This window comes from Dendropsophus ebraccatus, chromosome 2 (genome assembly GCF_027789765.1).
Source record: "Dendropsophus ebraccatus isolate aDenEbr1 chromosome 2, aDenEbr1.pat, whole genome shotgun sequence".
NCBI classification, from domain to species: Eukaryota; Metazoa; Chordata; class Amphibia; order Anura; family Hylidae; genus Dendropsophus; species Dendropsophus ebraccatus.
This window is the reverse complement of record NC_091455.1, coordinates 32,806,531-32,818,751: the sequence shown is the minus strand read 5'-3', so window position 1 is coordinate 32,818,751 and position 12,221 is coordinate 32,806,531. Positions and strand designations below refer to the sequence as shown.

Here is a 12,221-nt window from a genome sequence, read left to right as displayed (position 1 = left end):
CAAATGCCAATTCTGACAAGTTGTTTGCAGAAATCACTTAATGCTTTGAACATACAGACTCCGTTATGACCCCTTATGCAGGCCTGCCTGTCTTGTGACTCTTCTGGTTTCCTATCGGTGCCCCCTACACCATTCAGCATGAGCTGCACATGCCCAGCCAGCCCAAACCTGAATATACACACCCAGACTGACCAGCCTCATATACATAAGTATAAGAATACAGAACATCTAAGTGGGTTCGTCAATACTATTCTAAGCGTGAGAGCAGAATAAGTAGTGTTTACTGTCCATACACATAAATGACAGCAGGAAACAATGCAAAGCGCTTCATTGAAAAGCCAAACCTCACATCTGACATACAGAAAATGACAATCATGAAGTGGCGTGTACAAGTGGTTCTACGGGTTTTATGTCCTTGTTTGAGCAAAGGCACTAGATGTAATGCCAGCTCAACACTCATACACTTCCTGAAGAGCTTTTGTCCCGATTACTTGCATAATTCTGCTTTTTAAACAGAGCATTACCTACTTTACCGATCTAAAAGGATCGGGCCGCAAAGCCGGAGCTGCAGTGTATAAAGCAGTGGCGCCACCGTGCAATTATTACAGACGAAGTCACAAAAATAGAAGCTGGGACCTGTACTATATAGCTGACAAAAACATCACATTGAGGAACTTTAAAGCAGGCGTCCACCCTTTACCATCATGTTGTTGTAGTGTTTCAAAATTATGTTTAGTCAGATGTCCTGTTTTGCATCAAACACCATAGACAAGTGTTTTATAGATCATGCTGGTATCCGTCAGCCACCACTCGGACGTTATCATGCATCGAACTTACTGGTAACAGCATGCAGGTAGATCCAATGCTCCATCAAGTGGCTGCAGCAGGTTACCAGTATGTAATCAGTCGGGACCGTGCTACGGCTGCTGACTGGCTGAGTGGGGCTGACACGTCACCACCCGAGCCCCTGCTCAGACCAGGAAGCGGCTGGGTACCAAAGCAGAGGACAGTGGACCCCCGCGCTGGAGCGGTGTTGGTAAGTGTATGTTATGCTCTGCCACCTCCTCCCTGGCTCTTTTGAAAACCAAAAAAAAACTAAAAAAATGTCAGCCACAGGCCTTCTCCTTAAAGGAATTGTTCAATATAGAAAAAGAAAAAAAAAAAGTCAAAGAAGGCCTTGCAGGTCAACCCCATTTTGGGTCAATGTAGCTGAGCTGCAGTGCCAGACAGACAGAACCCATGGACAGGTGTGGTGGAAGAAAGTCACCATGTTTTTCATTTCGTGTAGAACCACATTTAAAGCTATGTTTGTAGAAGTGATTAGGGAACTTTGTAAAAAAATAAAAAAAATGAAGATTTGACCACTTTAAGGCGTTACTGGGGTTGGAGGGATGTTAATGCATCGCATATGTCACCTTTGAGTGTTGACCAGTGTCAATCTACTGTATACTTCTGAGACAGGATGGGACCCCTGACTTTCTGGATTGAAAAGGCCAGTGACTGGTCACAGCCATGCACCATCTGAACCAGTGGTCAGATAAGTAGGGCTTCCTTGCATCAAGGCCAGGAAGTGCTGAGCAGTAGGACCCATCCTGGGCACATTTATATGTATGAAGAGAAGTCCACACTCCCCCTTAATATTTATAATAAAGGTGTGTAGAGAATTTCAGCCAAAAGACCCTTTAAGATGGCTACTGAACTTTCTTCAGAGAATCTCCTAAGATGCATAGAGAGGAACTTTCAAGTTACCTGGTGGTTGAGCACCATGTGTACTCCATGTGTCCGGATATCAGCAGAGAATTCACCCAAAAACTCCAAAATGTCCTCAATAGTGGCGGCATATGGAAGCCCGCGAAGGCGTATGCAGTCTCTGACATTTACTGGAGGAATGAATGGCTGAGGTAGTACAGGAATGATTGGGGGTGTCGGGAGTGGGATAAGAGGTGCAGAGGAGTATCTGTTCAGAACCTGCAGGGACACATAGTGCATATTATCCCACAATGGTACAAAAACACATAGTTACTGCTACTATAACAGTGAAAACTGGGGTAACATGAAAATGCTGACAGATCAGCTTTACCATCACAGGGAAACACGGTTGCATAATAGTCTATTTTATTAGCAGTTAAAGAGATGATGCCACTTTACTGGACCATTGTTTTATTGCATTGAATTATACATATATATTTTTTACTATTAAAAACAATTGCTGGGTTGGGTTGAAGGGCGTGAAATGTTTCAAAGTCATCCGTTCAACAGCTTGTGTGCAACAGGTTCCATCCCCATTATGATTGCTGCACGGTTTCATGGCTTTAGGCCCTGTTCACACAGAGCAAGAGCGGTGGAATGCCGCCACCCTCCGTCTCATAATGACACACTATGGGAGGCGCGCGCGCTGCATCTCTCAGCGCTGAAGAATAAACAGAGCGAACCGAAATGAGCGAATCGGGTTCGGGTTCGAGTCAATCCGAACCCGATCGTTTGGTATTTGATTAGCTGGGGCTGCTGAACTTGGATAAAGCTCTAACGTTGTCTGGAAAACATGGATACAACCAATGACTATATCCATGTTTTCCACATAGCCTCAGGGCTTAATCCAAGTTCAGCAGCCACCGCTAATCAAATGCCGAAAGTTCGGGTTCGGATGGCCTCAAGCATGCTCCAGGTTCGCTCATCTCTAATAAACATGTTCATTCTTCAGCGAGGAGAGACGCTGAGCGATGCGGCGCGTAAGGCTCCCATAGAGTGTCATTATGACACGGAGGCTGGCGGCATTCCGCCGCTGCTCTTGCACTGTGTGAATGGGGCCTTATAGGTGCCTTATAGGCACGGCGATGGAACACGAGGGACAGAGATCGGCGTTACATGGGCTGTCACGACTGATAAGGGCCTCATAGCATTTAACAAGAGACCAGTATTGTAAATGGCGTTACAAGTCCACCATCTGAGCCTAGTTTTATTTTGACTTTGTCATCTTGATCTGATGCCGGTCATAGAATTTAGTTATAATGCACCAGTCACATATCTATGAAAATATAAATGCCCTAAATTGGCTCCAGGAGCCCCCGACAGTATCCTGTAGTGACACTGTGCAAATGCATTTAGTGATATAGAAAGACGACAAACCTGTTGCACCTCGGCGGCTGTGCTCCTAAATAGCTCAATGTACCGCTTGCCCAGCAAGTCCTTGTGCTTCTTTAATGCATTCTGTGCATATTCCTCACAGGCAAATAACACAAATGCGTCTCCTGTCGGCCTGCCGTCAGGGTAAGTAACAAACAAAATTCCTTCTTTGCCTCCAGTTACCGGGCAGTGTTGGCCAAAGAACGTCAGCACTTCCTCGGCAGTAGCAGTAAATGGCAGCCCCCTCATGCGTACTATCACCTGGTTCTCTTTGGACAAGAACTGAGCAACTTCATTGGATGTACCTAGAGAAAATGGAGATTATTTTTATGTAGCATTCACTATGGTTTGAGAACAGAAGGGTTGTCATCTGCTAAACAATAGGCATCAAAGGCAATCCTCATCACTGACAGATACCATGGTACATTCTTCCTTCACAAAACAGAGGAGCACTGACAACAAGGTGGATCTTATCAAGAAGATCTAACTTGATCCCTATAAGGGAGAGCGAACCAGATTTTTGTATACATTTTAAAAGGTATTTCCTAACAATTAAAGCTTCCATTATATGGCCTTTTATACTTCGATTCTGATTTATGCTGACTGCTCTACTGTCCTATTACCTGTCTGGTGAACACTGCAGCTAGAAATTCAGCCAACCCCATCACCCTCCCACAACACCATCTTGACTGTTACCCCACCCACAGGAGATGTCCATGAAGTGGGAGGGAGATTCAATTGACTGAACTCCTAGCTAGATTGTACAACAGTATCAAGTAGCCTATTACAGCATGTACACTAAATGGGAAGTTTGGGCTATAAAGAGCATAAGGTTTACATCAGAAGCAAAAAGGAAAGCATTATTGATCAACATGAGAAATATCCTTTGAGGGGCTGTCTGAATTTAGGATTAAAAAAGTCTTCACCCCCATCCTCCACCCCTGGGCTCTCCATTAAAGGGGATATACAGGGATTATCCATTCCTTTTAACGGAAATGAGCTGCAACACCACTCAAGAACAAGGGTGGCGCTGTTTCAAAGGAACTGTGTTTTTCTAATCCTGGATTATCCCTTTAATGCAATATGAGAAACAATGGATTTTTAAGTGTGTGAGAGTCGGGGTTCCTAGAGCCTGTAACCTCTGGCCATACAACATTAGATAGCTGCCAACGTCTGCATTTCTCCTGACCTCCACGTGTCCACATCCCGAACCTGTCTAAAATATACGCTAACATATTATAATCAAGTACAGACTACATTTGGTCCATACGGACACTGGACCAAGCATTGTGACTGACTGACTATGTTCAGCCCATGAAAGTCAATGGGCACAATGGGTTATACGTCAGCATACCTCTTTGCTGATGTAAACTAGCGATACATGGGCAAGATATGTTTATAGATTAGTTAGAAAGTAAAACCCTGTGTGTAAATGCTCACCTCCAGCAATTTTCAGGAAATCTTCTCCAGTTGCTTTGTATACCTAAGAAGATGTTAGAAGAAATGTGTAAATTTAGATATTTATAAAAAAAATATATAAATAATAATAATAAATAATAATAATAAAATAAATAATAATAAATAAAATAATAATAATTAATAATAATATTATCTGGAAACCTACCTCAATGTATCTGTTGCCCATGTGATGCTTATGTCTCTGCAGTGCCAAATCTCTGTGCTCCTCACTGACAAATCTGACCAAAGCTTCACCGTTTCTTCTTCCCTGGGCATTGAGACAGAGGGCAGCTCCACCCCTATACATATATTACAAAGAAATTATACATAGGACACATTCTGGTTACAAGGAGCCCTTTGAACCGTGCAACTACATGAACCCATATCAGAAGTGGATGAGAATGTGGAACAATGAGCTCAATTTGAAGACCACCGTTCACATAGTCATTAGGGGAAATAGGCAACCCTCTAAAATCAAAAAGATCCAACCAGCAAAAAAATAGGGTCACAGCAAACTTAAAAACATAAGTTATTCCATGCAGAGATCAAATAGATCATAGTACTGTAAACAAAATTACACCAAAAGGAACAGAATTTAAAACCATACTAAACACAGCGACCAGAAGTGGAAAGGGGGGGGTGAAAACGCACACACGCCGCTGAAAAACCAGTAAGGCATCTTGTTTAGCAGAGACCATAACCTGCCTTGTAACCTGCACTAATCTTACCTTATGTAATGCAGGGGGTATACAAACCACCCCCTTAAGATATGGGAATTTCCCAACTGGGTAAAACAAAAAACACAAAATAACTAAATCACATACACACAGCATAAAATACAAGGGAATTTAGGACAGGAGTAATGAGGAGGGGCTAAGAGGGTAAGAACACTCACTTGGCGATATTCAAGCCCTTGAAGAAACGGGCAATGTCCTGGTCAGATGACTGCCATGGTAAACCTCGGGCTCGGATTATGGTGTTGTCGTCGATTATCTCCAGTTTGCTGCTGCAGAAAGGAGTAAAAAAAAAAAAAAAAAAGCAAAGAGAAAACATTTTAAAAGGTGAACAAAATTAATGGTATATATTTCCCCCCAAAAAAAACTGTGCAACATAAAAACGGACTTTGCTCCCCATAGCAATCATTTCATAGCAAATTCTGAAGACGTGAAAAGTTTTGATTGTGTAGGTGTTCAGGCCCAATGATTGTTAGAACTAGTCTGGATAAGGGCATTCCCTCTACACTGTCCTAAACAGGAGACATTGTATTGTAAGTCTACGAGGGCGTATCCTGTAACAAGTCGGGGAGAGAAGCGCTCAGATGCATGCTTCAAGGGCAAAAAAAAAAAACTACCTAATTTTTTTTTTTTATTTAGTGCTCCTAAATGCAGTGTGAAACCATCTGTTTTGTCCAACACCTATTTATTTTACAACCTTCTTTATGGCCATAAAACTGACACGCCCTATTTTTGGTTGTTCACAGCCCAGCGTCTGTAAACAAGGCCATATCTTTAGCTCTAAATAACCCAAAATACATTACAAAAAAAAAAAAAAAAACTATACAAACGTTTCTGAGCTGGAAAGTTAAAAAACACACTGTTTGGGAACATCGCCTTTATATATGAAAGTAAAAAAAGACGTCAATAATAAATGTAATCTAATAGAAAAAAAAAACAACAAGAATAACTTACCAAGTACCAGACTCAAATTTATAGTTTACTCTTTCTGGGTCTGAAAATTTGTGACCTGAAATATTAAAAACATTCATTAGAAATTCCAGAAATACCAACTAATTTTTTTTTAACTAGGCGGCTGCCCCTGCTCAGGACCCTCCTCTATAATTACTAGGGTTACACGTTTGTTAACAAATGCTTACAGCAAATGTACCCATTTGCTGATGGGGTAAGAAGGCTGTTGTTTTGGGCAGTTTCCACTGATATACATTTCTTTAGCATGGAAGTCAAGGTATGATGGATGCCACAAACAGGCATCTGTCATAGTTTGTAGGTCGTGGAGTCCTCAGATGTATGATCAGTTGCTTTTTTTGCTCAGGGAGATCCATTATATCCATGTATTACACTAACATTTTAATTTTAATTTTAAACAGGACTTGCAATACCTTATTTCCCCTGTGGAGGCACTACAGGAAATTGGACACTTGTTTCAAGGATCCCCTGAAGATTATAGCTGATCACTGTGGTCCTTATTGTAACTTAATTATACTAAACCTTTTTCCTACATGTTTCTTTACAGTGTTTCAAGTTTTTAGTAAAAAGAGTACAAGTGAGACTTGTAGATCGTGGAACATTAATCAAAATGTCAGATCCTTAAGATTAGGGGAGTTTATTCTACTACAAGGTGTAACATTGCTGACAGACATCACTGCTTGTTGTATATCTATTGGATGAGCTTCTCCATCACAGCTCTTGGTGAACAGAGTGTTTGAAAGCTGAAATTAAAATGTCCATCTCCTGAAACACGAGAACAATCCAACCGCAGAAATGACGAAGGTAGAAGCATCTTCTGTCTTTAAAGAAACACGCTGCAAATTTGATGAAAAAAAAAAAAAAAAAAAAAAAAAAAAAAAAAAAAAATCTACTGTTCCATACATCTAAGTTTGGGTTCACACTAAGTTTTAGTAATCAGTTTTTGCAAAACAAAAAAAAAAAAAACACTATCAAAAACATGCATTTGTGTGCAGTAGTTTTGATCCATTTTTCCATTGACTTCAATATTAAAAAAATAGATCAAAATGCATCTTTTTTTAAACATGGATGCATTTGATCTTTTTTATTATGGAAGGCAATGGAAAAACAGATCAAAACGGATGCACAAATTTATCCATTTTTCCATCAGTTTTTTTTTTTTGCAAAAATGGATGAAAAAAAGATTGCAAAAACGTATTATGAACCCAGCCTAAATAAGGTTTGTAAAAATCTATTCACACGATATAAACCATGGCCACTCTTATTATATGTATGGAACAGATTTACAGGTGCACACAATTTTTACTTACTGTAAGGCTTTGAAATCAGTGTGACAATAATATCTCCCATAGCGTCCACCTCCGATGCTCCATGAGGCAACTCCATGTCCTCTCTTTCAAGGCCCAAATCTGTAGATGTTGGTTAAGGAGAACTTGGCAGCAATTTTCGTGTTAACAGTTGTGGGATAAAGCAAAAGGCTGGAAGGCAAAAACTAAAAATCTGGGGCAAAGACGAAACTGAAAAGTTCAAAAACAAATGTGACCCAATACAATTACTAAAACAGAGGAGAACGTTTATCACAAGGATGTCAAAGAGACCCAAAGGCAAAACCTGGAGCTCTGAATATTTCAAGGACCCCACACCTACCGTGCCTTCTGTAATACTGGTAGAGGGACCTTTGAGCTCCCTCAGATGCCAGGAACCTGGTGCAGCTGCCACTGCTGCACTCCCTATAGCTATGCCCCATATGTGTATATATATTCTTGTCAGCAGCACAATCTGATAATGTAGGGGGTGCCAACAGATCGCCGTGGCTCTATGTAGATGCAAAGGTACATCCACTGCACTCCAATTGTGTTAAAAAAGAAACCAATTTATTTTATGCAACAGAGAAGTGCAGCACAGCAAAACGAATGAAGCCACAAATGTCGCTTCATTTCTTTTTTAACACTATTGGAGTGCAGTGGAAGTACCTTTGCGCATATATATATATTTATCTATATTACATTAAAGTGTAACTATAGCCGTGAGCTGAATACTAGCTCACTGACAGACAACTCTAGCCATGGCCATCTTGATAAATCCATCTTATAGAAGATAGTGATTAAGAACTAGACATGGATAATCTACTCTAGTCATGTTTATGACCACTTCTCTAAGTACTGGAAACCCCATAGAAATAAGGTCCGCATGGCAACAGGGTGAATAATCCCCAGCTATGTCATACCACAGATAACAGGTGGATATATCACCATACTCACACTGTATCAACAGTGGTTTTACATAGGGCTGCAGGTAAATCAACTATGTATTCCTAATATAGATTGCACAGATGACAAATTCATCTTGGATATATACGACTAAAAATCATTTATAAAAACAGTAATTACAATGAACAATCTGCCAGGAATGTCAATTATTAATTTCTTATTGGTTCTTTATTATTTTTTAAATGTTTCCGTCCCACCTTTTCCACTCGGTTTGTTCAACTCTACCAGGAAGGAAAGAATAAGATGTCTAGGGGGTGCAGCGTCCGGGATGGGCTCTACCCAGTTGTGTTCTCTGCATAACTTATTAGCATGTATAGAGACCCAGCCCTTCCCATTATTATTACCACCACCACCACGTATCTTGTCGCTGCTTGTACAAGTCAAACACATCAATTGCATTTTTCAGGACATTTGTTGTGCAATGATGCAGACAAACAAGTTTTTTCTTCTTCTTCATCATCATCTTAACCAAGAGCTAGATGTTAATCTTCGCTTTAATAATAAAGACCTAGAGCTCCTTGACATGCAACAAAGTCACTAACAAAGGGTTTTTTGGTTTGTAGGTCTTCTTGGGATATGGAACGATCAGCCAAATAGATGGATTTTCTCGAACTAAAAATCTGTTCCATTAAATGAGTACTCAGATTTTTTTTTCTTTCAAATCAAATGATTTCAGTTATATAGATTTGTAATTTACTTATTTTTAAAATTCTCAAGTCTTCAAGTACTTATCAGCTGCTGCATGTCTTGCAGGAAGTGGTATATTATTTCCAGTCTGACACGGTGCTCTCTGCTGCCACCTCTGTCCATGTCAGGAACTGTCCACAGTAGTAGCAAATCCCAATAGAAAAGTACAGCAGTAAACTCCTCTTTCCATTTTGAAAAGGTTTTAGCATATGGCGCTGGCTCCACACAACCTTTTCTATGCAAATGGGGTTTATGGATGGAATCATCATACTGCACACACGCACAATAAGCAGCTCACATATGGGCTTTGAGGAAATGTACATTATATTATAATATATTATTTTTCTCTCTTTACCGTGTATATTTTCTTTACTGACAAACCAGTAGACTTTACACCAATTTTCTCAGGAGGTGCTACACCTAATGTCATTCTACCATGCTGAATGTATGTTACCACAATTTTATATCTATATAATATACCAAATGTTATTCCTGTTGTTTCTAAACGTTAACTATACTGTTGGCACTAAAGTCAGTGCTTATAGATTTTCTCTTTTGTAATTTGTTCTTAAAAAACCTAATAAAAACATTGAACCAGAAAAGTACTCCTGCTCTGGACAGTTCCTGACATGGACAGAGGTGGCAGCAGAGAGCACTGTGTCTGACTGGACAGAATACACCACTTCCTGCAGGACATAAAGCAGCTAATAAGTATGATTTGAAGGAAAGATTTTCCCTTGAGTACCCCTTTTAATATAAAAGATGGGGTTTAAAGAGGCTCTATAGGACACCACCAGTATTTTAAATGGCACTTGACAGGTGGGGCCAATGTTACAGAATCTGTATTGGGTCACACCTCTTTACCCCCCCGGGACATACCTGGACATGATTACACAGTCATATCATCACACATTCATTGATAATAGATTAAACTTGGAATATTTGACCACCAGAGCCACAAAATCTGATCAAAGTTGCACCGCCGCCCCTGCAACCTCATATCTACAGTATGGAGTCTTCAGAAACCTTAAAGGTGACACCAAAGGACAGAAAATAATTTGCACATCTGCTGACTCCGTGAATAAATTGGGTGGATCACAGGGATCCAATTACGCACTTAAACAACATTTTTCTCTTCAGGGAAAGGCGGTTGCAAACTAGGCGGAGTGACTCACAGGAACAGCCAAGAAAACTTCGCTCACCCCCCCACAAGGCATCCATAAACAAACCAAACTGGCTCAGCAGGCTTGACACTTATAGGACCTGTCATGTTGCTTGCTGCACTGTCCCTACCCAAAAGTCTCAAATGTTAACCCGTCTGACAAAACAAGAGCAGTTCGAGGACAAAGACCGTATCCGGCCTATATCACGTAGAACATAATACTGCAGGTCCTTTAGTTTGGTACTGGTGTCAAGAGCGTTGATCCTGAACACCCATTTAAAACTGATGGACAAGAGAGGGCTGGATTTAAAAAGGAAAGTGACAACCACGTGATCCAATAAAAGTGTCAATAGTGACTTACAAATCTATTTCCTTCATTGATAAATTGATGCTAGACTTCAGTCTTTAAAAACATTGTGATTTTTTTTTTTTTGTAATTTTCCATTTTACTATTGATATTTTAAAATGGGCCCCCATACACATAACAACAGTGTCTGAACCTACGCTGTCTGTGAAGACATGGGAATGTTCTTGAGTATGGGGAGATAACAGTCAGTTATTGAAGTTATATAGGCACATATAGTAGAGATGGCCTGTTCCATTTCCCAGCAGTGTCCTCCTTTTCACAGATAGGTCAATGCATAGATAAGATGGGTTCAGGCCGTTCACAATAGGGCTCAGTTTCCCCCCTACTATAAAATGACCTACAGTTCTATTGTGCTTATGTCCTTGGGGTTTGCTATAAACAATTTGGCTGCCCCCGCATTAAAATGAAGAAAAATAAATAAAAAAATAAAAATATATTATATCCCATCATATATATTAATTTTAATAAATAATAATCTAGACAATATATTCAGAGTCAGCTATTTTGGTCAGAAAAGGATAGATCTTCCTTCACTAATGGTAAATGGAGTGTGAAGGGTGGGTCTTCCCATTTAACACACTTTCTTCTACCTACTATCTTTGGATTATGCCTCCTTGCATTTTCTAGGCCTCTGTCATGACCATTGGTTTCTTAGGCCTTGACATCGGTCTACAAATATGGAAGACAGGTGTATGTCATTCATATGTCCCACTGCCTCACTAGGTGATAGAAGGGGTGAGGATTAGGGATGGTCCAAACCCTCCATCAGATTCCCGCTGTCTGCCCGCTCCGTGGAGCGGGTGGATACAGCGGGAGGACCGCCTGGAAAACTGGGATACAGCCTATGGCTATGGCTGTATCCCAGTTTTCCAGGCGGTCCTCCCGCTGGATCCGCCCGCTGCACGGAGCGGGCAGACAGCGGGAATCATTACCGAGAGTTCGGGTTCGTATGAACCCGAACCGAACTCTGTTCGGACCATCCCTAGTGAGGATACGTTAGGAGTCAGTACTGCCTCACACATACCTGTTCTACAATTACCGTTCACTAAAATTACCCTCCCAGACATCAATGTTAATCTGCATCTACAAATATTGGATGATCGCCTTTCCAACTTCCTTATTAGAGCACATATCCAAACATGAAATGAGGGACTTCTTCCACCTCCCGTGCAAAAATTTATACGACACAGCCTGTGCATGCACTTCAGCCTGGAAGGGACCAATAGTAAAGCAGTGGTGACTATTTGGAGAGATACCCCTTATATAAAGCGACAAGTGATGCAAAAAGACAAATACGCTAGAAGGTTTCTCCTGAGGTTTGGCAACTTCAAGCTAAACAATGGATGGAAACTCAAACTGGAAAACAGCATGATCTAACTGTAAGCAGGAACGACAAACATAGAAAGACCAGAGTTACTTGGGGATGAAATCCAAAGAATCGGCAAAGACTG

The 12,221-nt window shown here is 40.7% G+C and overlaps 1 protein-coding gene across 3 annotated transcripts in view; it reads right to left on the bottom strand.

The window, feature by feature from the left end:
- Positions 1 to 12,221, bottom strand: part of ESRP1 (epithelial splicing regulatory protein 1) — a 51,766-nt gene that overhangs the window by 15,653 nt on the left and 23,892 nt on the right. For all 3 annotated transcript variants that reach the window (XR_011361625.1, XM_069957299.1, XM_069957298.1), the window contains exons 5-11: positions 7,595 to 7,693; positions 6,270 to 6,324; positions 5,477 to 5,587; positions 4,748 to 4,880; positions 4,564 to 4,606; positions 3,127 to 3,428; positions 1,750 to 1,968 (exon numbers count right to left, since the gene is read on the bottom strand). Coding sequence is in view for 2 of the 3 variants with exons in the window: in XM_069957299.1 (XP_069813400.1) it covers positions 1,750 to 1,968; positions 3,127 to 3,428; positions 4,564 to 4,606; positions 4,748 to 4,880; positions 5,477 to 5,587; positions 6,270 to 6,324; positions 7,595 to 7,693 (962 nt within the window). In the remaining variant the exon portion in view is untranslated. The remainder of the gene's footprint in view (positions 1 to 1,749; positions 1,969 to 3,126; positions 3,429 to 4,563; positions 4,607 to 4,747; positions 4,881 to 5,476; positions 5,588 to 6,269; positions 6,325 to 7,594; positions 7,694 to 12,221) is intronic.